General features: G+C 53.1%; 1 protein-coding gene across 2 annotated transcripts in view; it reads right to left on the bottom strand.

Moving 5' to 3' along the window:
* Window positions 1-67: 67 nt before the first annotated feature.
* LOC140430369 (peroxisomal coenzyme A diphosphatase NUDT7-like) overlaps window positions 68-25,249 on the bottom strand; it is a 39,269-nt gene continuing 14,087 nt past the window's right edge. For both annotated transcript variants that reach the window (XM_072517829.1, XM_072517828.1), the window contains exons 3-4: window positions 2,885-3,043; window positions 68-1,025 (exon numbers count right to left, since the gene is read on the bottom strand). In XM_072517829.1, coding sequence (XP_072373930.1) covers window positions 672-1,025; window positions 2,885-3,043 — 513 coding nt within the window. In that variant the 3' untranslated portion in view covers window positions 68-671. The remainder of the gene's footprint in view (window positions 1,026-2,884; window positions 3,044-25,249) is intronic.

Below are 25,249 nucleotides of genomic sequence, written 5' to 3'. Positions count from 1 at the left end.
GCCTACTTGTGACAATAAAGATTATTATTATTATTATTAATAATGTAGGATAGTCTATTCAAGCATATATTTGTAAATTAAACAATTTATTATTTTTCTGCATAAGTATCAATTTATTACATAACATATACATATTTGTTTAAGTGACACAAACTCTGCCAAGATTTCAAATTGGTCCACAGCATGAGATCAGAACAAAAGTTACCATTAAACACTGCAGTAACATCACAAAAGACTCAACCTAGTTAAACGCTATGATGTGGAGATGCCGGCGTTGGACTGAGGTGGTCACAGTATGACGTCTCACAACACCAGGTTAAAGTCCAACATATTTCTTTGGAATCGCTGCCTTTCAGAGGGTAGCTCCTCCATCAGGTGAGTGACTCACCTGATGAAGGAGCTATGCTCCTAAAGCTAGTGATTCCAAAGAAATATGTTGGACTTTAACCTGGTGTTGTAAGACTTCTTACTGTAGTTAACCGCTGGCTTATGCCAAGGCAATTGTTTAGAAAACGACAAATTAAAAATGAAGAAATTGAGAAGACTTTACATAAAGGTTGAACAATTAATATGGCACGTAATTGGCCAACATAAATTCGGGCTTCAGATTTTACTGAGAGATTAGTGTTTAACCACCGCCTGTTTAAAGATAGAGCAAGGAATTAGTAAACTCATAGCTTACTGGTGGCATATTTTACCATAAGATATTTTTCCAAACTTGCAAAGGGATTATCTATGTCAAAATCGACCTTAAACAAAGGGCTCTGGCCTAGAGCTATAAAGGCCACAATAATACAAATCTGGGCAGTGAGGCCCCAAACAGTGAATGACTTGTTCAGCTGCTGGTCCTTGAATGTGAAGAAGTGTAGCAACATTCCCGCATCGTAAAGAGTTGAAGAGTGCTCTTCCGACTTTAAGAAGTGGTACAATGGAAGGATAAACACATCACTCACTTCGTCAGCGTTGGGCTGTGGATGGAACGTATCAGCTATAAATGCCACCACTGGCGTCACCAGAATGTCATCCTGTGGGTGGGGAGGTGGGGTGAATACAAGCCAGATGTTAGGGTAAAATATGTCAGCAAACCATGTGAACCAAACAAGACTGACTTTCTTCCGGGCCTTTACAACGGGAGACGTACGGCGAGACTAGCATGTGCAAAATATTTTATGCATGCTCCAATTCATACACATAGAGAACCACACTTAATATAGACACTGGATTGTCTGCCTCACTCAGAGAGGCTACAAGATGAAAAAAGGAAAAGAAATGTCACGCTGATCAGTAAGGAACAAGGGCAAAGCTGCAGGTCGCAGGTGGGGCAGGGAGCAGGAGCTCTACTTAGCTTGAGACGTTACAGCTGATCCACAAGTGCCGGATGCTGATGTGGTGACTCAAAATGGAGAAGTGTTTCATTCTCTAGGATAAATATTCTCACAAATTCACAAAAGGAGGTCTCCAAATGTCACACCTCTGATGCTTAAGGCCAGCGTACCATCCACATTAGAACAGATGGAATCGCCCTTGCTCTCTGACTTGGTGCCATTTCAAAAACTAATTGTAAGGAGTTTACACATCAACACTTGCCGTGTATATAATAATCATAGTTTTACAGCACAGAAAAAGGCCCATCGGCCCATCGTATCTGCGCCGGCCATCATAGATTATCATAGAATTTACAGTGCAGAAGGAGGCCATTCGGCCCATCGAGTCTGCACCGGCTCTTGGAAAGAGCACCCCACCCAAGGTCAACACCTCCACCCCATCCCCATAACCCAGTAAACCCCACCCAACACTAAGGGCAATTTTGGACACTAATGGCAATTTATCATGGCCAATCCACCTAACCTGCACATCTTTGGACTGTGGGAGGAAACCGGAGCACCCGGAGGAAACCCACGCACACACGGGGAGGATGTGCAGACTCCGCACAGACAGTGACCCAAGCCGGAATTGAACCTGGGACCCTGGAGCTGTGAAGCAATTGTGCTATCCACAATGCTACCGTGCGGCCATCAAACACCTATCTATTCTAATCTCATTTCCCAGCACTTTAGTCTTTAGGCTTTTGATCACAATTTTATAGGGAAGCATAAGCACGAAGCCAGTGGCAGGAATTTCAGTTTGTTGCAATTTGATTTACAGACAAACCTATTTATCTCCCACTAGATTAAAATTTAATCTCCTTTCTTTAAGAAATCAATCTTTGATCTTTACCGTCACTGACTTCTAAAACAGCCACACTCTGCACAAAAAGACTTCTTCACTGATGTTTATTCTGGCAGATGTCTGCAATAGTCAACCAAGTTGAAAAAGCAGAATGACTTAGTGAATCACAATACATCAATTTGCAGTGTCAGCTTTGTACTGACTGCTTTCTACTCCCTTATCCTTTCGAAGATTCACCACTCTACTTGAAATCTCTTACGTTCAGGCATCTACAACAGCATGTTTGCCCTGGTGACAGGGAGGTGGACTGACTATGGGAGTGAGTGACTCGACCTCCTAGCTTTACCCTCCTTCCTTGCAGATGTGCCTGGCCTCCAAGATCGGAACTTGGACCATGACAGGCACACAATTCATGCCCTGCTGACTCTGTGAAACACGGGTGGTACAAACATATCAGCATGTCTCAGCTCGAAACGCTGGACTGCGTCCTGAATTAAACAGCGAAATAAAAGCAAAATACTGCAGACCTGAAATGATCTTTGAAGAAGAGTCAGACTGGACTTGAAACATTAATTCTTGTTTCTCCACAGATGTTGCCAACCCTGCTGCAGTTTTCCAGCACTTTCTGTTTTTATTTGGTGCAGGTATTGATTTGTCTGGATACTCGATAGTCCAGTGCTAATAGTTGACTGGCAACATGCCTGCAGTCACTTACCTTGTTGATTATGGGGACCAATTTACAGATAACTTCCACCTGATCTGGGGGAAGGCCGATTTCTTCCTGTGCTTCACGAAGAGCTGTATCTATTTCAGTCCTATCCCTTGTGTCTTGCTTCCCGCCAGGAAAGCAAACCTCGCCACGGCTGCTGCGCATCTGTGAAACCAAAGTCAGTTGTTGAGAAAGGTTAGTGAGCAAAGCTGAATCATTGGAATTTCTCTCTACAGTGTTTAGAAATCTTGGGATTCTCCGCTCCCCCGCCGCTTGTCAATGGGATTTTCCATTTAAACCACCTCCCGCCACTGCAAAATCTGCTGGTGGAGATGCGCGGCCAGCGGGAAGAGTGAACCCCTGCAACCGGAGAATTCTGGCCCCCATTACAGAATTTCACCTGCTTTTTAAGAGTTTGGCATAACTGCACTTCATCTGCTTTGGTCTTAATCACTCTTTATGTTGGACACATTGTCAGTCATGCAGGTTCTTTCTCTCCCTACTCTCTTGAGGATAAGTAATAATGATCGTTATTAATATCATAAGTAGGCTTACATTAACATTTACATGAAGTTACTGTGAAAGTCCCCTAGTCGCCACATTCTGGTGCCTGTTCATGTACACTAAGGGAGAATACAGAATGTCCAATTCACCTAACAAGCGCGTCTTTCGGGAGGAAACCGGAGCACCCGGAGGAAATCCATGCAAACTCTGCACAGACAGTGACCCAAGCTGGGAATTGAACCTGGGACCCTGACATGTGAAGCAACAGTGCTAACCGTTGTGCGACCGTGTCGTCCCTAGTCAGGCTGGGAAATGGTACTGAGAATTCCCTCCAGTACTGTCACTGACTGGTCATTCTTTTTAAGTCTGAACTGTTAGGATGGGGCCACTGCTGTCCTCTCCAGGTGCTGACAATGCTGCACTCACAAGCAAGGGTCAATACAGAGCACCCTGGATGCAGAAAGCATGCTGGGCAGCAGGGTAGCACAAGTGGATAGCACTGTGGCTTCACAGCGCCAGGATCCCAGGTTCGATTCCCCGCTGGCGAATGCGGAGTCTGCACGTTCTCCCCGTGTCTGCGTGGGTTTCCTCTGGGTGCTCCGGTTTCCTCCCACAGTCCAAAGACGTGCAGGTGAGGTGGATTGGCCGTGATAAATTGCCCTTAGTGACCAAAAAGTTTAGGAGGGGTTATTGGGTTACGGGGATAGGGTGGAAGTGAGGGCTTAAGTGGGTTGGTGCAGACCCGATGGGCCGAATGGCCTCCTTCTGCACTGTATGTTCTATGATTTACCTGCTCCATAACCCCAAGGCCGCTGAGACAAAGTGTAGCAGCCCAACTGCCATCCGCATTCCAGACCAGCAGCTCAGGGAAAAACCAGGAATTCAGCGGGCAGCAAATATCCTATTTGTGTCATGAGAGAACTGGCACAGATGCAGAAGTGTCCCCCCCGAGTCTGCTCCGCCATTCAGTTAGGTCAGAGCTGTACAGAACCTCAATTCCATTTATTTATTCCCCCCCCCCACAATAACCCTTTCCTCATGGAAATCTACCTGAAAGATTCAGCTTATCCAGCATTCCCAACTTTCTCAGGATGGGGGTTCCAGATTTCCACTGCTTTGTGTGTAAAAGTTATTTTGCTCCTGGAGGGTCCAGCTCTAATTTTATGATTATGTGAGCTTGTTTGTGATTCCCCCACCAGGGGAAAGTTTTTCTTCATTTACCTTACCAATCATTTTAACATTTTAAATACAAACTGATGAGATGGCTGGGGCATTTGGATTGTAAATCTTCATTGAAAGGTTTCTCCTGATTGCTATTTATATCAAAATTGTGAATGTGTGTCAAAGACTAGAAATATCACAGCAGATATCTTCTCTCTGTCCTTGCTTTGTTGTTCTGACACATAAACAGCAAGCAATGCAATTCACCTCATGACATTCTACAAAGGGGCCATGCAGTCAAACTCATTAGATACTCAGCCAGTTCACAGTTAATTACTTGTACACAGCAGCTAATGTAAACATGGATAAGGTACATGCCTTGAGGGTCCCGGCCTGCTTTTGGGCAGCACGGGTGTTGCAGTGCTACCCTCCGCAGAGTACGGGGCTGGAGCTGTGCCAGTCACAGGGCGGGGGGTGTCAGGAGGGCTGGATGCCCCCAGGTCTCCTGAGTGGAAAGCTTCGGGCTGATCCTCTTCCCTGGGGCCCCTGGGCTGCTTCATGGTTTAGGGGCAGCTGGAATGAGATCCAGAAGCCCCGCTGACACTTGTGGATTCCCACAAGTGCCTGCACCATGCAATTGAAGCCCTGCACCATGGAGCTCATGACCTGAACAACTGAGTGGACATCGCCCGCCATGGAGCGCATGTCCTGCGCCAAGATCTCCACTGCGGATGCCACCTTCGCAGTGTTGGCCTCAGTGCATCAAAGTGGCGGAACCATCTCCTCGGACAGAAAGCAATGGGACTCCTCGGATCGGTCTTGCAATTCGAGGAGGGCTGCTGCCATGAATTCCTGATATTCCCGACTCTGCTTTTGTGGCTCCAGCAGCTGTGAGGCGACGAGTCCAGGGGCACATCAGCTCTCCGGGGATCAGCAGAGTCCTGGGCTCCAGCATCCCTCCGAGGGCCCGATTCCTGGGACGTCCCTGCCTCGGCCTGCTGTGGGTCATCAGGTGTGAGGTGCTCACCAGTGAGTGGCCCAGAAGCCTGCCTACTGCTTACACCAACAGGAGTGTGTGTATCTTTGCTAGTGGAGGGTGCGAGTGACACCTCTTCAATGATCGTGTGCGAGATGCCTCCCTCGGAGAGTGCGGCGATGATCCGGGCAGGTCGACTGATTGACCTGCAAGGGAAGCAAGCTGGCACCAGTGCGGGGCAGGTACAAACTGATTGAAGAAAGTAAACTCACACGAGGCTTGCATCATGGCTGGATGTGTTGAATGTTTACACTTGTGTTCCTTGACCCACCTTGCCCCCTGCACAGGTGTGATCCTGCTCCCTGTTGGCCAACTCAAGGGTTCTTTCCTCAAACGTGGTTGGAGAGGGCACCATGATAAGTGTGGGGACACTGTGAGATGGCTGAGAGTGTGATGACCGTGGAGGTGTGGTAAGGGTTGCTGCGGGAGACACGAAGAAACAGACGTACCCTGGCTGCACAAAGAAGGTAATTCATTTTCTTTCGGTAGTGTAGCTCCGTCCTCTCCTCGAGGGAGCTGGCGCTAACAATCGCAAACACAGCCTCCCAGGCGGGGTTAATGACCTTGCTTGCTGGATGTCTGGCCAATCATGGGTACAGGATGTCACGCCTCTGCTCGACACCATCTAGACGTTTGGTGAGGGGGGTCCCTCCGTGAATCGTTGTGTGCTGTCTTGCTGGCAGCCATACCTTTGATCGGGCTTGAAAAGAATGCTGGGGAGTGTTGGTGAGGCTTAAAGAGCGCATTCCACTGAATGCAGAGATTAAGTGTTACTGGGACAAGCGAATCAGAGCCAAGCCGCCACGGCGAGAGCGTGAAACTCGAGAAAACATTTTTTTTCTGTAAGTGTCTGAATATACGGTGACTTTTCTCACTAATGGCGCCGGCAGGATTCTTACCAATCTCGTCTGTTAATTTTAGAATTTTTCAGAACTGGAGTAACTTATCCAGTGCGTGTTTATTTGGGTTGGGGGACGGCCCAGTGACGCAGTGGTTAGCACAGCTGCCTCACGGTGCCGAGGACCCGGGTTCAATCCCGGGTCACTGTCCATGTGGAGTTTGCACATTCTCCCCGTGTGTGTGTGTGTGGGTCTCACCCCCACAACCCAAAAGATGTGTAGGGTAAAAAATAAATAATTGGGGACTCTAAGTTTTTTTTTTAAAGTGTTTATTTGAGTAGTTTATTGGTGCGGTGAGAGGCATGGCCACTGTCAATATGGCGGTGGGGTAAACAAGGAGAGCAATGCCATTGAATGTGTATGCTCAATTGCTCCAAAGCTGTGTCTGTGAGATTATCGTTCTGGATGCAGAACGTCAACGGTGATATATTGCTAGACTACTGGGTACTCTGACTGCAATGGTGGTGCTCAGAAGTCAAATGAATGCTGCACACTTCTGTTCCTTTTGCCTCTTTCATATTTGCAGCCTGCACATTGCTAAAGGGTCATTTGAAACCTCAAATGAGTGTTGTCCTTTCAATGCTCTGAATCTAGGATAAAGTATTTTCCTGCAGGAGCCAGCAATAAAATCCAGCATCGCCGCAGTAGATGAGTCAGGCAGCTCACTGGTATTTCAGTTCACATTTAATCAGAACAGCCTGTTATTCTTCTCTACCAGGAAAATGCTGCCATCAACAGAAAGAAGAAAGCCCAAGTGTAACCCTCTTGTTACCCAATACAAAATATATTATATACAGTTCCAGGATATAGACATTATAATTTAGACATCATCTGAATCTCGCAAAGTGTATCAGCCTATAAAAGCCTCCAATCTGTGGGCCATGTATGAACATATAAACAAACAAGGCAGGAGTTTGGCGGCAGGGTAGTACATTGATTAGCACTGTTGCTTCACAGCACCAGGGTCCCAGGTTCGATTCCTGGCCACTGGAATGGGTCACTGTCTGTGCGGAGTCTGTACGTTCTCCCCGTGTCTGCGTGGGTTTCCTCCAGGTGCTCCGGTTTCCTCCAAAAAGTCCCAAAAGACGTGCGTGTTCGGTGAATTGGACATTCGGAATTCTCCCTCTGTGTACCCGAACAGGCGTCGGAGTGTGGCGAGCAGGGGATTTTCACAGCAACTTCATTGCAGTGTTAATGTAAACCTACTTGTGACAATAAAGATTATTATTATTCGGCCATTCAGGCCTTCAAGCCTGCTCTGCCTTTCGATAAGATCGTGGCTGATCTGATTGTGGTCTCAACTCTACCTGCCTGCCTGCCCCGTAACCTTTTAACTCCCTCATCAATCAAGAATCTACCTAACCCAACCTTAAAAATATCCGAGGACCCGGCCTCCACTGCTCCGAGGGGAAACAGTTCACAGTACACTGTTTAATATTCCTCCTTAATCAGGTATGGATTCATTCGCAGCCCTGATATCAGAATTGGGAACCTTCAGCACACATCTTCACACACATTTCTATCCACCTGTCAAATCGACTGACACATCTGCTGCAGACAAACATAAGGGCTCAGATTGGAACAAAGCCTCTGCCATGCACAATATATTCATATTTCCAAAACACACTTTTGCACGGGACTGATTGCTGCTTTCTTTATTCATAGTTCAGAAAATAGTTGAAACCTGAGCCATCTGTATCACCTTAATTGGATTACCTATCAGTTGGCGTCCACTCCCGATCTTTTATCCCTGTTTCTCACATCTATAATATTCCGATACTTGTGGCTCTGAAACATTTTGCAGCCATGTCACTTTGGAGTTAAAAATGCAGTTTCGTCGGGGAAATTCTTGCAGGAAGCTGTCTTTAACACACGATGGCCTGCGTGTTGTATTATTCATTATATATGAAAAATGAAAGTGAAATGTTGCCAGTTCTGGAGGACCGTCAGCTGCTTTCCCCTTTGAGAGAGAGAGCTGACTGGTGGCGATTTAACTTGAGGATCCCCACACCTCAGGCAGGGCCTTCATCGATAACCTCAGGCAGTTGAACCAGCGCTGCTGGCTTCTCTCCGCATCATGAACCAGCCATCCAGCCAACTGAGCTAACCGACCCCCATTATATATAAATAGTAGCTAATTACCTACAGCTTGCAGATTAAGATAATGCCTATCTGAATTATGCTATTCAATTTTTTGACATTAATTAGTTTCACTGAATACTGTCTCATCTTCCACCTTGATCTAATTTGCATGACAATAAGTCTCTGAATCAGAGTACGATCGGTTTGGATTGTTGGTCAATGACCGTGAGGATGGGGCAGTAAAATCAGTACCACTGATGCTTCACCAGGTGGTTACTGTTATTATTGATGCTGAGGGGTTAATATTGCAGAGAGGAGGAATCCATTCAGTGAACTCGTACTGCTGAGTCAGCCTTGTTCAGTAATAACAATAATAAAAATGGAAAATGCTGGATAAAGACAGCAGATCTGGCAGCATCTGTGGAGAGAGAAATAGAGGGCGCGATTTAACCACCAAGTTCCGCCCAGCGCATATCTGGGCGTGCTGGTTAACTAGCGGGAAAGGCCAAAATCGAGATTCACGCCAGGCTCGAATCGGTTTGCTATCTAACCAGCCCGCTCCGGATGGCAAGTTCCGGATCTCGCCCAAATATGGTGAGCATATAATTAATCCTCATTTGCATTCATTTCCATCTCATTAGCTAGATTGACACGGGATCAGGGGTGAGCTGGCAAGATGGATTCAGAACTGGCTAGGTCATAGAAGGCAGAAAGTAGCAATGGAAGGGTGCTTTTCTAATTGGAGGGCTGTGACTAGTGGTGTTCCGCAGGGATCAGTGCTGGGACCTTTGCTGTTCATAGTATATATAAATGATTTGGAGGAAAATGTAACTGGTCTGATTAGTAAATTTGCAGACGACACAAAGGGTGGTGGAAATGTGGATAGCGATGAGGACTGTCAGAGGATCCAGCAGGATTTAGATCGTTTGGAGACTTGGGCGGAGAGATGGCAGATGGAGTTTAATCTGGACAAATGTGAGGTAATGCATTTTGGAAGGTCTAATGCAGGTAGGGAATATACAGTGAATGGTAGAATCTTCAAGAGTATTGAAAATCAGAGAGATCCAGGTGTACAGGTCCACAGGTCACTGAGAGGGGCAACACAGGTGGAGAAGGTAGTCAAGGCATACGGCATGCTTGCCTTCATTGGCCGGGGCATTGAGTATAAGAATTGGCAAGTCATGTTATAGCTGTATAGAACCTTAGTTAGGCCACACTTGGAGTATATAGTGTTCAATTCTGGTCACCACACTACCAGAAGGATGTGGAGGCTTTAGAGGGGGTGCAGAAGACATTTATCAGGATGTTGCCTGGTATGAAGGGCATTAGCTATGAGGAACGGTTGAATAAACTTGGTTTGCTCTCACTGGAACGAATGGTCTACAAAATTATGAGGGGCATAGACAGAGTGGATAGTCAGAGGCTTTTTCCCAGGGTAGAGGGGTCAATTACTAGGGGGCTTAGGTTTAAGGTGCGAGGGGCAAGGTTTAGAGGAGATGTATGAGGCAAGTTTTTTTACACAGAGGGTGCCTGGAACTCACTGCCGGAGGTGGTGAAAGCAGGGACGATAGTGACATTTAAGGGGCATCTTGACAAATACATGAATAGGATGGGAATAGAGGGATACGGACCCAGGAAGTGTAGAAGGTTTTAGTTTAGATGGGCAGCATGGTCCGCACAGGCTTGGAGGGCCGAAGGGCCTGTTCCTGTGCTGTACTTTTCTTTGTTTTGTTTTTGACGTTAAATGCGACGATCTCCCGGGAATTAACCGGCTTCTTCGTGAGAAATCACGCAGCCGTCGTTTAGTACTCCTTTTTAAAAACGTGAAGCTGGCGAGATGGCTGCTGAGGGGGACTGAGGAGGTGAGTAGCCATTTCCATCTTCCAGCATGCAGCTCAAGGGCACCGGAGCTGCTGCCCCATTGCTGGCGGTGGGGGACCCCTCAGGAGGATTGGGCTTGGTCAGGTAGAATGAAGCATTCCAGGTCAGGGGTCGCCCCGCGGATGAGGGACTTTTCGTCTATGAGATCTCAAGCCATCTTTAAAAACTGTGGAGATCCATAATAGGAGCAACTACAGCTGCAGCCTGTCTGTCCTACGAAGAACTTCCAGGACAGAGCCCTGTTCTTGTATATGCTGATGGTCACTTTAACTCCCTTTGACTGTGGGCAGCCTCTACCTTAACAGCAGCATAAAGGCACAAGCCAACAATCAAACACTCGAGCTGAGCTTCAGCACTGGGGGTATCCTCGTGACCAAAGTTTGTGTGTAGATCAGGGGAGGCCACCTGAGCATGATCTACCTAATGTTCACTGCAGGGGTCTGTGGTCTAAGGGCTCCTGCTGAAGCCGGGGGTGAGTGTGCAGAGCAAAGTTTTCCAGCACAACTGGCTCGCTGGTGACACTCCGAGAGAAGGCAGGACATGTAAGGGTGGGCAAGGTTTGGGGGGATTTGAGGATCCCGGGTGGAAGCCCTATCTGATTGTCAGACTCTCTGTTCCAATTCCTTACAGACATGACAATATGACTGGTGTTGTCGGTCTTGGAGAGGTTGCCCTCGCAGTATTGGTGGCAGCCCAGCCAGCCAGATGCCCAGGAATCTGCTGCTCTTGTCCTTCCAGATGGTAGTGAGCATGGGTTTGGAAGGTGTTGGCGAAGGAACCTTGGTGAGTCACTGCAGTGCCTCTTGCAGATGTTGCACACGGCTGCCACTGTTCGTCGGTGGGGGAGGGTTTGAATGTTTGTGGAAGGAGCAATCAAGCGGGCTGCTTTGTTCTGGATGGTGTTGAGCTTCTTGAGTGTTGTTGGAGCTGCACTCATCCAGGCAGGTGGAGAGTATTCCATTACACTCCTGATTTGTGCCTTGTAGATGGTGGACTGGCTTTGGAGGGGGTCAGGATGTGAGTTACTCTCTGTAGGATTCCTAGTCTTTGGCCTGCCCTGGTAGCCACAGTATTAATGTGTCTAGTCCAGTTCAGTTTCTGATCAATGGTAACCCCACAGGATGTTGATTTTGGGTATTCAGCGATGGTAATGCCATTGAATGTCAAGTGGCATTAGTTCGATCATCTCTTGTAGGAGATGGGCATTGCCTGGCACTTGTATGGCACGAATGTAACTTGCCACTTGTCAGTCCAAGCCTATGTATTGTCCAGGTTTTGCTCATTTGGACATGGACTGCTTCATTACTGAAAAATCGCCTATGGGGCTGATCATTGTGCAGTCATCGGCAAACATCCCACTTCTGGCCTTATTTTGGATGGGAGGTCATTGATGGTTGGGCCTAGGACACTGCAGTAAACCCCCCAGAGGGTTGAGCATAGAACATACATATAGAACATACAGTACCGAAGGAGGCCATTCGGCCCATCGAGTCGGCACTGACCCACTTAAGCCCTCACTTCCACCCTATCCCTGTAACCCAATAACCCCTCCTAGCCTTTATGGACACTAAGGGCAATTTAGCATGGCCAATCCACCTAACCTGCACGTCTTTGGACTGTGGGAGGAAACCGGAGCACCCAGAGGAAACCCACGCAGACACGGGGAGAACGTGCAGACTCCGCATTCGCCAGCGGGGAATCGAATCTGGGATCCTGGCGCCGAGAAGCCAGTGCTAGACACTTGTGCTACCCTGCTGCCCAAAGTGGGTCTCCCGCTTTGTGGTGATCTGCGGTGCCTTCTATACCTGGCACAGCAACATAGAGACATGCTGGAGGAGCAGGGATATTTGGCCTCATTTGAGGAGGAGGACTAGGTGGGCGAGCCCAGGGAGGACCCACAAGTGGCGCCGGAGGATGAAGGACAGGCAGCAAGGGTCCGGCATGCCAGGAGGGCCAGAGAGGCCCTCATACTCACCAGCTTCTCATAGGACGAGGCTTTGTCCGTCAGCTCACCTCCCAAACCCCCCCCACTCCCTGACCCTCCCAACCCCCGACTACTCTGCTCCCCCCTCCAGGGTTCAGTGTAACATCACCCCTGGGTGATGGGCCAGTGTCGGCACTTTCAGGTGGAGGGGCAGTGAATCCTCACCTCTGCGGCACAGGTCACCCTCGCTGTCGGTGACTGCTCTCTCCCGCGATTTCCAGGGCCCATTCCTTAAAGAGGGTGAGGACTCGGATCTTGGTGCCCCGCCCCGTCTTGGCCCTTTCCCTTTCATTATGGGCTATCATCTCCTGCAGGGACAATGAGAGTGCATTGTAAGCCGTGTGCTTGTTGGATCAGGGGGTCTATGTGTGGGCACCGCACCTCAACATGAAGGGGCTCTGCTGGTGGTTTCCAGCGGGTTCTGAGGAGCAAGCACGAAGATCAGATGTGGGGAGGGTGCGGGGTATCAGCCAGTGATTTGTGGGAGGAGGGGGGTGGGTTGGGAATTTGAGGGTTGACAGGCGGAGCTGATGCCAGGAGAGAGGTGGTAACTTACCCTTGCAGCTCGGTGGAAGTCTTGGTCTTCATCCGACACTGGCCGCTGGTCCTCCTGATCATGCTGCCCACACTGACAACTGCTGCCACTGTCTCCCAGGCGGTATTGGTGACCCTGCTGCTGGTCATCTAACCTGCTTGGGGGAATAGGATGCCCTTATTCACAGCGTCGAGAAGCCTGGCCAGGTTGACTTCCCCAAAACAAGGAGCAGGTCTGCGTACTGCTATGCTTGTGTGTTGACTGGGAGTCAGTGGGGAAGGAGTGTTTAAAAGCAGCTTCCCTTTGTTAGCGACGAGCCGCTGAGGCACCAGTCCGGTGAATCAGACAGTGAGACAGCCAGTAATGGCGAGAAGCTTGTGGAGGCACATTTCCAGCACTAAGTGGCGTTAGATACAGGGTGCAATCATGCCAACGCGGCCGTCACGAAACACCCCGTCAATCGAGCCCAAAATTACATTGAGTTAACCGAATATTGAGTCTAGAAGACTGTAACATGTCTGATTGGAAGGTCTTGTTGTTTCAGTTCGCGCTGGGCAACACGGATGCATACTCAATATTTTGCTTACTTCAGTAATAACAATCTTGCTTTGTAGTCAGCAGGTTGTAGGTTCAAGCCCCACGTCCAGGACTGGAAACAGAGAATCTAGCCTGACATTTCACAGCAGTGCTGTACTGTTGGGAGGTGTTAAACCGAGGTCTCATGTGCTCTCTCCGGAGAAGATAAAATCTTCTATGCTGCTGTCAAAGAAGAGCAGGGGAGTTCTTCTGATGTCCTCACCAACACTTCTCTTTCATTTATCCCTTCACCAACATCAGTAAAACAGATGCCTGGTCCTTCCATTTTGTTTTGTGGAACCTTGCAATGCGCAAGTGTGTTATGTTTCTCTTCCTTACAAAAGTACTTTGCTAGCTGTAAAATGTTTCAGGGTATCCTGAAAGATGGTCCATGAATACAGGTGTGTCATTCATTTCATTTAATTATAAAGATTGATGCATTTTTTGATAAATGAACCAGCCCCAAGCAGCCTTGCTGCATTGAAAAGGTATTTTTTGTAATGAGAAAGCAACTCAAAGGTTAAGCACAGTGAATGGCAAGCATTTACTCCAAACACTTGCCCCCGATAAATAGGTTCATAGCCACTAAGATTGAAAACATCCTCACATTTTTTTATTCATTGTTTTTAAATTTAGCGTCCTCAATTATGCTTTTCCAATTGAGGGGTAATTTAGGGTGGCCAATCCACCTACCCTGCACATCTTTTTGGGTTGTGCGGGTGAGTCCCATGTAGTGACCCGGATCCGGGATCGAACCCATGTCCTCAGTGCTGTGAGGCAGCAGTGCTAACCACTGTGCCGCCCTCGAAAACACCCCCTGTACAAACATATTCCAACAGCAGTCGATATTTTTTCATTTGCCCAGTGAAACAGCTGGTGAATATATATATTCTAGTGATGCCAGTCCCGGGAACCACTTGAGTCCTGCCTGCTTCCTCTCACTGGCATCATTCTATGGTGTCAGCCCAATTAAGAATTTTCTCCTGGCCCTTCCCCTAGTCTCCTCACTCCCACTGCCCCGATCCCTGCCCGTTTCACCACACCCTCACTCCCACTGCCCCGATCCCTGCACGCTTCACCACACCCTCACTCCCACTGCCCCGATCCCTGCACGCTTCACCACACCCTCACTCCCACCACCCCGATCCCTGCCCGCTACACCACACCCTCACTCCCACCACCCCGATCCCTGCCCGCTTCACCACACCCTCACTCCCACCGCCCCGATCCCTGCCCGCTACACCACACCCTCACTCCCACCGCCCCGATCCCTGCCCGCTACACCACACCCTCACTCCCACTGCCCCGATCCCTGCCCGCTTCACCACACCCTCACTCCCACCGCCCCGATCCCTGCCCGCTACACCACACCCTCACTCCAACCGCCCCGATACCTGCCCGCTACACCACACCCTCACTCCCACCGCCCCTATCCCTGCCCGCTACACCACACCCTCACTCCCACCTCCCCGATCCCTGCCCGCTACACCACACCCTCACTCCCACTGCCCCGATCCCTGCCCGCTTCACCACACCCTCACTCCCACCGCCCCGATCCCTGCCCGCTACACCACACCCTCACTCCAACCGCCCCGATACCTGCCCGCTACACCACACCCTCACTCCCACCGCCCCGATCCCTGCCCGCTACACCACACCCTCACTCCAACCGCCCCGATACCTGCCCGCTACACCACACCCTCACTCCCACCGCCCCTATCCCTGCCCGCTACACCACACCCTCACTCCCACTGCCCCGATTCCTGCCCGCTTCACCACACCCTCACTCCCACCGCCCCGATCCCTGCCCGCTACACCACACCCTCACTCCAACCGCCCCGATACCTGCCCGCTACACCACACCCTCACTCCCACCGCCCCGATCCCTGCCCGCTTCACCACACCCTCACTCCCACCGCCCCGATCCCTGCCCACTTCACCACACCCTCACTCCCACTGCCCCGATCCCTGCCTGCTTCACCACACCCTCACTCCCACCGCCCCGATCCCTGCCCGCTTCACCACACCCACACTCCCACCACCCCGATCCCTGCCCGCTTCACCACACCCTCACTCCCACCACCCCGATCCCTGCCCGCTTCACCACACCCTCACTCCCACCACCCCAATCCCTGCCCGCTTCACCACACCCTCACTCCCTCCGCCCCAATCCCTGCCCGCTTCACCACACCCTCACTCCCACCACCCCGATCCCTGCCCGCTTCACCACACCCTCACTCCGACCGCCCCGATCCCTGCCCGCTTCACCACACCCTCACTCCCACTGCCCCGATCCCTGCCTGCTTCACCACACCCTCACTCCCACCGCCCCGATCCCTGCCCGCTTCACCACACCCACACCGCCCCAATCCCTGCCCGCTTCACCACACCCTCACTCCCACCGCCCCGATCCCTGCCAGCTTCACCACACCCTCACTCCTACCGCCCCGATCCCTGCCAGCTTCACCACACCCTCACTCCCACCGCCCCGATCCCTGCCCGCTTCACCACACCCTCACCGCCCCGATCCCTGCCCGCTTCACCACACCCTCACTCCCACCGCCCCGATCCCTGCCCGCTTCACCACACCCACACCGCCCCAATCCCTGCCCGCTTCACCACACCCTCACTCCCACCGCCCCGATCCCTGCCCGCTTCACCACACCCTCACTCCCACTGCCCCGATTCCTGCCCGCTTCACCACACCCTCACTCCCATTGCCCCAATCCATGCCCGCTTCACCACACCCTCACTCCCACTGCCACGATCCCTGCCCGCTTCACCACACCCTCACTCCCACTGACCCGATCCCTGCCCGCTTCACCACACCCTCACTCCCACTGCCCAGATCCCTGCCCGCTTCACCACACCCTCACTCCCACCGCCCCGATCCCTGCCCGCTTCACCACACTCCCACTGCCCCGATCCCTGCCCGCATCACCACACCCTCACTCCCACGGACCCGATCCCTGCCCGCTTCACCACACCCTCACTCCCACCGCCCCGATCCCTGCCCGCTTCACCACACTCTCACTTCCACCGCCCCGATCCCTGCCCGCTTCACCACACCCTCACTCCCACCGCCCCGATCCCTGCCCGCTTCACCACGCTTCCACCGCCCCGATCCCTGCCCGCTACACCACACCCTCACTCCAACCGCCCCGATACCTGCCCGCTACACCACACCCTCACTCCCACTGCCCCTATCCCTGCCCGCTACACCACATCCTCACTCCCACCTACCCGATCCCTGCCCGCTACACCACACCCTCACTCCCACCGCCCCGATCCCTGCCCGCTTCACCACACCCTCACTCCCACCACCCCGATCCCTGCCCGCTTCACCACACCCTCACTCCCACCGCCCCGGTCCCTGCCCGCTTCACCACACCCTCACTCCCACCGCCCCGATACCTGCCCGCTTCACCACACCCTCACTCCCACCGCCCCGGTCCCTGCCCGCTTCACCACACCCTCACTCCCACCGCCCCGATACCTGCCCGCTACACCACACCCTCACTCCCACCACCCCGATCCCTGCCCGCTTCGCCACACCCTCACTCCGACCGCCCCGATCCCTGCCCGCTTCACCACACCCTCACTCCCACTGCCCCGATCCCTGCCCGCTTCACCACACCCTCACCGCCCCGTCCCTGCAAGCTTCACCACACCCTCACTCCCACCGCCCTGATCCCTGCCCGCTTCACCACACCCACACCGCCCCAATCCCTGCCCGCTTCACCACACCCTCACTCCCACCGCCCCGATCCCTGCCAGCTTCACCACACCCTCACTCCTACCGCCCCGATCCCTGCCAGCTTCACCACACCCTCACTCCCACCGCCCCGATCCCTGCCCGCTTCACCACACCCTCACCGCCCCGATCCCTGCCCGCTTCACAACACCATCACTCCCACCGCCCCGATCCCTGCCCGCTTCACCACACCCTCACTCCCACTGCCCCGATCCCTGCCCGCTTCACAACACCATCACTCCCACCGCCCCGATCCCTGCCCGCTTCACCACACCCTCACTCCCATTGCCCCAATCCATGCCCGCTTCACCACACCCTCACTCCCACTGCCACGATCCCTGCCCGCTTCACCACACCCTCACTCCCACTGACCCGATCCCTGCCCGCTTCACCACACCCTCACTCCCACTGCCCAGATCCCTGCCCGCTTCACCACACCCTCACTCCCACCGCCCCGATCCCTGCCCGCTTCACCACACTCCCACTGCCCCGATCCCTGCCCGCATCACCACACCCTCACTCCCACGGACCCGATCCCTGCCCGCTTCACCACACCCTCACTCCCACCGCCCCGATCCCTGCCCGCTTCACCACACTCTCACTTCCACTGCCCCGATCCCTGCCCGCTTCACCACACCCTCACTCCCACCGCCCCGATCCCTGCCCGCTTCACCACACCCTCACTCCCACTGCCCCGATCCCTGCCCGCTTCTTTTTTTTTGAAATTATATTTTATTCAAAATTTTTTCCAGACAACAATTTTTCCCTTTTTACAAAGCAAACGTAACAATAAAGAAATTTTTAACAATACACAAATAACAAAACCCCATTATCTTTTGACATAAACTAAACTAACCCTCCCCCCCTGGGTTGCTGCTGCAGGTCATCTGTCTTCGCTCTAACGTTCCCCTAGGTAGTCGAGAAATGGCTGCCACCGCCTGGTGAACCCTTGAGCCGACCCTCTCAGGGCAAACTTTATCTGCTCCAATTTAATGAACCCCGCCATATCATTTACCCAGGCCTCCAGTCCGGGGGGTTTCGCATCCTTCCACATGAGTAGGATCCTGCGCCGGGCTACTAGGGACGCAAAGGCCACAACGTCGGCCTCTTTCGCCTCCTGCACTCCCGGCTCATCCGCAACTCCAAATAGAGCTAACCCCCAGCCTGGTTTGACCTGGGCCTTCACCACCTTCGAAATCACTCCCGTCACTCCCTTCCAATACCCTTCCAGTGCCGGGCACGCCCAAAACATATGTGCGTGGTTTGCCGGGCTCCCGCCACACCTCCCACATCTGTCCTCCACTCCAAAGAACCTGCTCAATCTTGCTCGCGTTATGTGTGCTCTATGTAGCACCTTGAATTGAATCAGGCTAAGCCTGGCGCATGAGGAAGAGGAATTTACCCTGCTTAGGGCATCAGCCCACATACCCTCCTCTATCTCCTCCCCTAGTTCTTCTTCCCACTTTCCTTTTAGTTCGCCCACCGACTCCTCCCCCTCTTCCCTCATCTCTCGGTATATCTCTGACACCTTGCCCTCTCCGACCCACACCCCTGAAAGCACTCTGTCCTGAATCCCCTGTGTCGGGAGCAACGGAAATTCCCTCACCTGTTGTCTAGTAAACGCCCTCACCTGCATATATCTCAAGAAATTTCCCCGGGGCAACTTATACTTTTCCTCCAATGCTCCCAAAAGTCCCATCTATAAATAAATCTCCCACCCTCCTAATTCCCAACTGGTGCCAGCTCTGAAATCCTCCATCCATTCTTCCTGGGGCAAACCTATGGTTGTTCCTGATTGGGGACCCCACCAGGGCTCCCCGCACCCCTCTCTGTCGCCTCCACTGTCCCCAGATATTCAATGTTGCCGCCACCACCGGGTTCGTGGTAAACTTTCTAGGTGAGAACGGTAGCGGCGCCGTCACCAGCGCCTCTAAACTCGTCCCTTTACAGGACTTTCTCTCCAGTCTTTTCCACGCCGCTCCCTCACCCTCCATCATCCATTTACGTATCATTGCCACATTGGCGGCCCAATAGTAATCGCCCAAGTTCGGTAGTGCCAATCCTCCTCTGTCCCTACTACGCTGAAGGAACCCCCTCCTTACTCTCGGAACTTTCCCTGCCCACACGAAGCTCGTTATGCTCCTGTCTATTTTATTAAAAAAGGTCTTAGTGATTAGTATAGGGAGACATTGAAATACAAATAAGAACCTCGGGAGGACCATCATCTTAATTGCTTGCACCCTGCCCGCCAGCGACAGAGGCTGCATGTCCCACCTCTTGAAGTCCTCCTCCATTTGTTCTACCAGCCGTGTCAGATTAAGTCTGTGCAAGGTTCCCCAGCTCCTAGCGATCTGAATCCCCAGGTATCGGAAGTTTCTTTCCACTTTCCTTAGAGGCAAGCCTTCTATCTCTCTACTCTGGTCCCCTGGATGTATCACAAATAATTCACTCTTCCCCATGTTTAGCCTATACCCCGAGAAATCCCCGAACTCCCTCAACATTCGCATAACCTCTATCATCCCCCCGCTGGGTCCGACACGTATAACAATAGGTCATCTGCGTATAACGAGACTCGGTGTTCTTCTCCCCCTCTAATCACCCCTCTCCATTTCCTGGAGTCTCTCAACGCCATGGCCAGAGGTTCAATTGCCAACGCGAACAACAATGGAGACAGCGGGCATCCCTGTCTTGTTCCCCTATATAGTAACTACACTTGCCGTTGGAGCCCCATAAAGAAGTCTAACTCAGCTAAAAACCCGTTCCCGAACCCAAACCTCCTTAACACTTCCCATAAATACTCCCACTCCACCCTATCAAATGCCTTCTCTGCAAGCATTGCTGCCACTATCTCTGCCTCCCCCTCCACTGGGGGCATCATTATCACCTCTAAGTCGTCGCACGTTAACATTCAGTTGTCTCCCTTTTACGAACCCTGTCTGGTCTTCGTGCACCACCCCCGGGACACAGTCCTCTATCCTCGATGCCAGTACCTTTGCCAACAATTTGGCGTCCACGTTCACTGCAACGGATCTTTAACCCTCTTCAAAATTAGCGATATCGTCGCCTCCGACATCGTCGGGGGTAGAGTCCCCCCTTCCCTGGCCTCATTGAACGTCCTCACCATCAACGGGGCCAACAAATCCACATATTTTCTGTAATATTCCACCGGGAACTCGTCTGGTCCCGGGGCCTTCCCTGCTTGCATGCTTCCCAGTCCCTTAATAACCTCGTCCACCCCAATCGGTGCCCCCAGGCCTACCACCTCCTGCTCCTCCACTTTCGGGAACCTCAATTGGTCCAGGAACTGCCGCATCCCCTCCTCTCCCTCTGGGGGTTGAGACCTATACAGTTCCTCATAAAAGGTCTTGAACACCTCATTTATCTTTCCTGCCCTTCACACCGTGTCTCCCCTTTCGTCTCTAATTCCTCCTATCTCCCTCGCTGCTGTCCTCTTTCGCAATTGATGAGCCAACAGGCGACTAGCCTTTTCCCCATACTCATACTTCCTCCCCTGTGCCTTCCTCCACAGTACCTCCGCCTTTCTGGTGGTCAGAAGGTCAAATTCCGTCTGGAGTAGTCTCCTCTCCCTGTACAGTTCCTCCTCCTGGGTCTCTGCAAATTTCCTTTCCACCCTTAAAATCTCCCCCAGTAATCTTTCCCTTTCCTTGGCCTCTGTTTTCCTTTTGTGGGCCCCAATGGAGATCAGCTCTCCTCTGACCACCGCTTTTAGTGCTTCCCATACCACTCCCACAGGGACCTCGCCGTCGTCATTGACCTCCAGGTATCTCTCAATACACCCCCGCACTCTTGCACACACTCCCTCATCCGCCATCAGTCCCACATCTAATCGCCAGAGTGTTCTCTGCTCCCTTTCCTTTCCTAATTCCAGGTCCACCCAATGTGGGGCATGGTCCGAAACCGCTATGGCTGAGTACTCAGCTTCTTCCACCCTAGAGATCAACGACCTTCCCAAAACAAAAAAATCTATCCGGGAGTACACTTTATGGACATGGGAGAAGAAGGAGAACTCCCTAGCCCTAGGTCTAAGAAATCGCCATGGATCCACTCCCCCCATTTGGTCCATAAACCCCTTAAGTACCTTGGCCGCTGCCGGCCTTCTTCCGGTCCTTGAGCTGGATCTATCTAGCCCCGGGTCCAGCACCGTATTAAAGTCCCCTCCTAAAATCAAGTTTCCTACCTCCAGGTCCGGTATACGCCCCAGCATCCGTCTCATAAATCCCGCATCGTCCCAGTTTGGGGCATACACATTAACCAACACGACCTCCATTCCCTCCAGCCTGCCACTCACCATTACATATCTACCTCCGCTATCTGCTACGATGTTCTTTGCTTCAAATGCTACCCGTTTCCCCACCAAAATGGCCACCCCTCTGTTCTTTGCGTCTAGTCCTGAGTGGAACACCTGTCCCACCCATCCTTTCCTTAACCTAACTTGGTCCGCCACCTTTAGGTGCGTCTCTTGGAGCATAACCACGTCTGCCCTTAGTCCTTTCAAATGCGCGAGCACTCGGGCCCTTTTTATCGGTCCGTTCAGGCCTCTCACGTTCCACGTGATCAGCCTCACTAGGGGGCTACCTGCCCCCCTCCCGTGTCGACTAGCCATTACCTTCTCTAGGCCAGTCCCATATCCCGCCTCCGCGCTCCCGCTCGCTCCCCCAGCGTCGCACACCATCCCCGTCCACCCACTCTTTAGCCATTTCCTTTTGGATTTCCGCAGCAGCAACCCAGTTGTCCCCCCCCCCCCGCTAGATCTCTTTCTAGCGTGATTGCTCCCCCCATATTACTTCCGTAAGTCAGCTGACTTCAACTGACCCCGGCTACTCCTGCTCACTCCTCGACCCCCCCGTGTGGGGAATTCCCATCCGCCTTGCGCCTGTCTTCCCGCCTTATTCTTTCTGGCGCGGGAACATCCCTTTACCTGACCCGCCTCTTATGGCGCAGCTCCCTTTCCCCTCCCCCTCCCCTTCCCCATTCTCCAACTATGTCCCGTCTTTCCCCCCTCGCCGGCGCCCACATTTCCCCATGTCTCCCCCCTTCCCAATTTACTTCTCAATTAACTTCAACCATAACATTAACAATAACATTTCCTGCAGCATCAGTCCCTCAGTTCCGATCCAATTTCTCCTCTTTGATAAAGGTCCATGCTTCCTCCGCCGTCTCGAAATAATGGTGTCTCTCCTGATACGTGACCCATAGTCTTGCCGGCTGCAGCATCGCGAACTTCACCTTCCTTTTATGCAACACCTCTTTGGCTCGGTTAAAGCTCGCCCTCCTTCCCGCCACCTCCGCACTCCAATCCTGGTACACCCGTACCACTGCATTCTCCCATCTGCTACTCCGCACCTTTTTAGCCCATCTTAGGACCTCTTCTCTATCCTTAAGGCGGTGAAATCGCACGATTATCGCCCTGGGTGGTTCTCCCGCTTTTGGTCTTCTCGCCGGGATCCGATGTGCCCACTCCACCTCCAAGGGGCCCGTAGGGGCCTCAGCACCCATCAGTGAGCTCAGCATCGTACTTGCATAAGCTCCACAGTCCACTCCTTCCACACCCTCAGGGAGACCCAGTATCCGAAGGTTCTTCCTTCGCGCTCCGTTTTCTAGGGCCTCGATCCTTTCAGTACACTTTTTATGAAGTGCCTCGTGCGTCTGTGTCTTAACCACCAGGCCCAGGATCTCGTCCTCATTATCTGTCACCTTCTGCTCCACCACGGGGAGCTCTGCCTCCTGGGTCTTTAGTGTCTCCTTGAGCCCCTCAATTGCCTGTAGCATCGGGGTCAGCACCTCCCTCTTCAGCAGCTCCACGCACCGTCTCAAAATTTCATCCTGCTCAGGCCCCCATGTCGCCTGCGCTTTCTCCGCCGCCATCTTGTGCTTCTCTCTTTCTGACCCTTTGGTCGACGATTCCTCGCGCTGCAGCCGCCGCCGCCGGTTTTTTCCTCCTTCGTTGGGGGGGGGGGGGGACTCCCTTCTCACACACCCCACACCGGGTTGCGTCGTCAAAAAATTCCCCGTTGGGGCTGGGTCCGTCGGAGCTGGAGCCGCCGAAACGTGTGGCTAGCAAGGCATCACCGCGACCGGAAGTCATCCCTGCCCGCTTCACCACACCCTCACTCCCACTGCCCCGATCCCTGCCCGCTTCACCACACCCTCACTCCCACTGCCCCGATCCCTGCCCGCTTCACCACACCCTCACTCCCACCGCCCCGATCCCTGCCCTCTTCACCACACCCTCACTCCCACCGCCCCGATCACTGCCCGCTTCACCACACCCTCACCGCCCCGATCCCTGCCCGCTTCACCACACCCTCACTCCCACCGCCCCGATCCCTGCCCGCTTCACCACACTCTCACCGCCTCGATCCCTGCCCGCTTCACAACACCCTCACTCCCACTGCCCCGATCCCTGCCCGCTTCACCACACCCTCACCGCCCCGATCCCTGCCCGCTTCACCACACCCTCACTCCCACTGACCCGATCCCTGCCCGCTTCACCACACCCTCACTCCCACCGCCCCGATCCCTGTCCGCTTCACCACACCCTCACTCCCACCGCCCAGATCCCTGCCCGCTTCACCACACCCTCACTCCCATAGCCCCGGTCCCTGCCCGCTTCACCACACCCTCACTCCCACTGCCCCGATCCCTGCCCGCTTCACAACACCCTCACTCCCACCGCCCCGATCCCTGCCCGCTTCACCACACCCTCACTCCCACTGCCCCGATCCCTGCCCGCTTCACAACACCCTCACTCCCACTGCCCCGATCCCTGCCCACTTCACCACACCCTCACCGCTCCGATCCCTGCCCGCTTCACCACACCCTCACTCCCACCGCCCCAATCCCTGCCCGCTTCACCACACCCTCACTCCCACCGCCCCGATCCCTACTCGCTTCACCACACCCTCACTCCCACCACCCCGATCCCTGCCCGCTTCACCACACCCTCACTCCCACCGCCCCGATCCCTGCCCGCTTCGCCACACCCTCACTCCCACCGCCCCGATCCCTACTCGCTTCACCACACCCTCACTGCCCCGATCCCTGCCCGCTTCGCCACACCCTCACTCCCACCGCCCCGATCCCTGCTCGCTTCACCACACCCTCACTCCCACCACCCCGATCCCTGCCCGCTTCACCACACCCTCACTCCCACTGACCCGATCCCTGCCCACTTCACCACCCTCACTTCCACCGCCCCGATCCCTGCCCGCTTCACCACACCCTCACTCCCACCACCCCGATCCCTGCCCGCTTCACCACACCCTCACTCCCACTGACCCGATCCCTGCCCACTTCACCACCCTCACTTCCACTGCCCCGATCCCTGCCCGCCTCACCACACCCTCACTCCCACTGACCCGATCCCTGCCCACTTCACCACCCTCACTCCCACCGCCCCGATCCCTGCCCGTTTCACCACACCCTCACTCCCACCGCCCCGATCCATGCCCGTTTCACCACACCCTCACTCCCACTGCCCCGATCCCTGCCGCTTCACCACACCCTCACTCCCACCGCCCCGATCCCTGCCCGCTTCACCACACCCTCACTCCCACCGCTCCGATCCCTGCCCGCTTCACCACACCCTCACTCCCACTGAACAAAGAACAAAGAAAAGTACAGCACAGGAACAGGCCCTTCGGCTCTCCAAGCCCGTGCTGACCATGCTGCCCGTCTAATCTACAATCTTCTACACTTCCTGGGTCCATATCCCTCTATTCCCATCCTATTTATGTATTTGTCAAGATGCCCCTTAAACGTCACTATCGTCCCTGCTTCCACCACCTCCTCCGGCATCGTGTTCCAGCCACCCACTGCCCTCTGTGTTAAAAACTTGCCTCGTACATCTCCTCTAAACCTTGCCCCTCGCACCTTAAACCTATGCCCCCTAGTAATTGACCCCTCTACCTTGGGGAAAAGCCTCTGACTATCCAAACT

The sequence above is a fragment of the Scyliorhinus torazame genome, chromosome 10, assembly GCF_047496885.1.
Source record: "Scyliorhinus torazame isolate Kashiwa2021f chromosome 10, sScyTor2.1, whole genome shotgun sequence".
In the NCBI taxonomy this organism is placed as follows: domain Eukaryota; kingdom Metazoa; phylum Chordata; class Chondrichthyes; order Carcharhiniformes; family Scyliorhinidae; genus Scyliorhinus; species Scyliorhinus torazame.
Note: the sequence above shows the minus strand (reverse complement) of the source record. Positions and strands in the feature narration are given on the sequence as shown.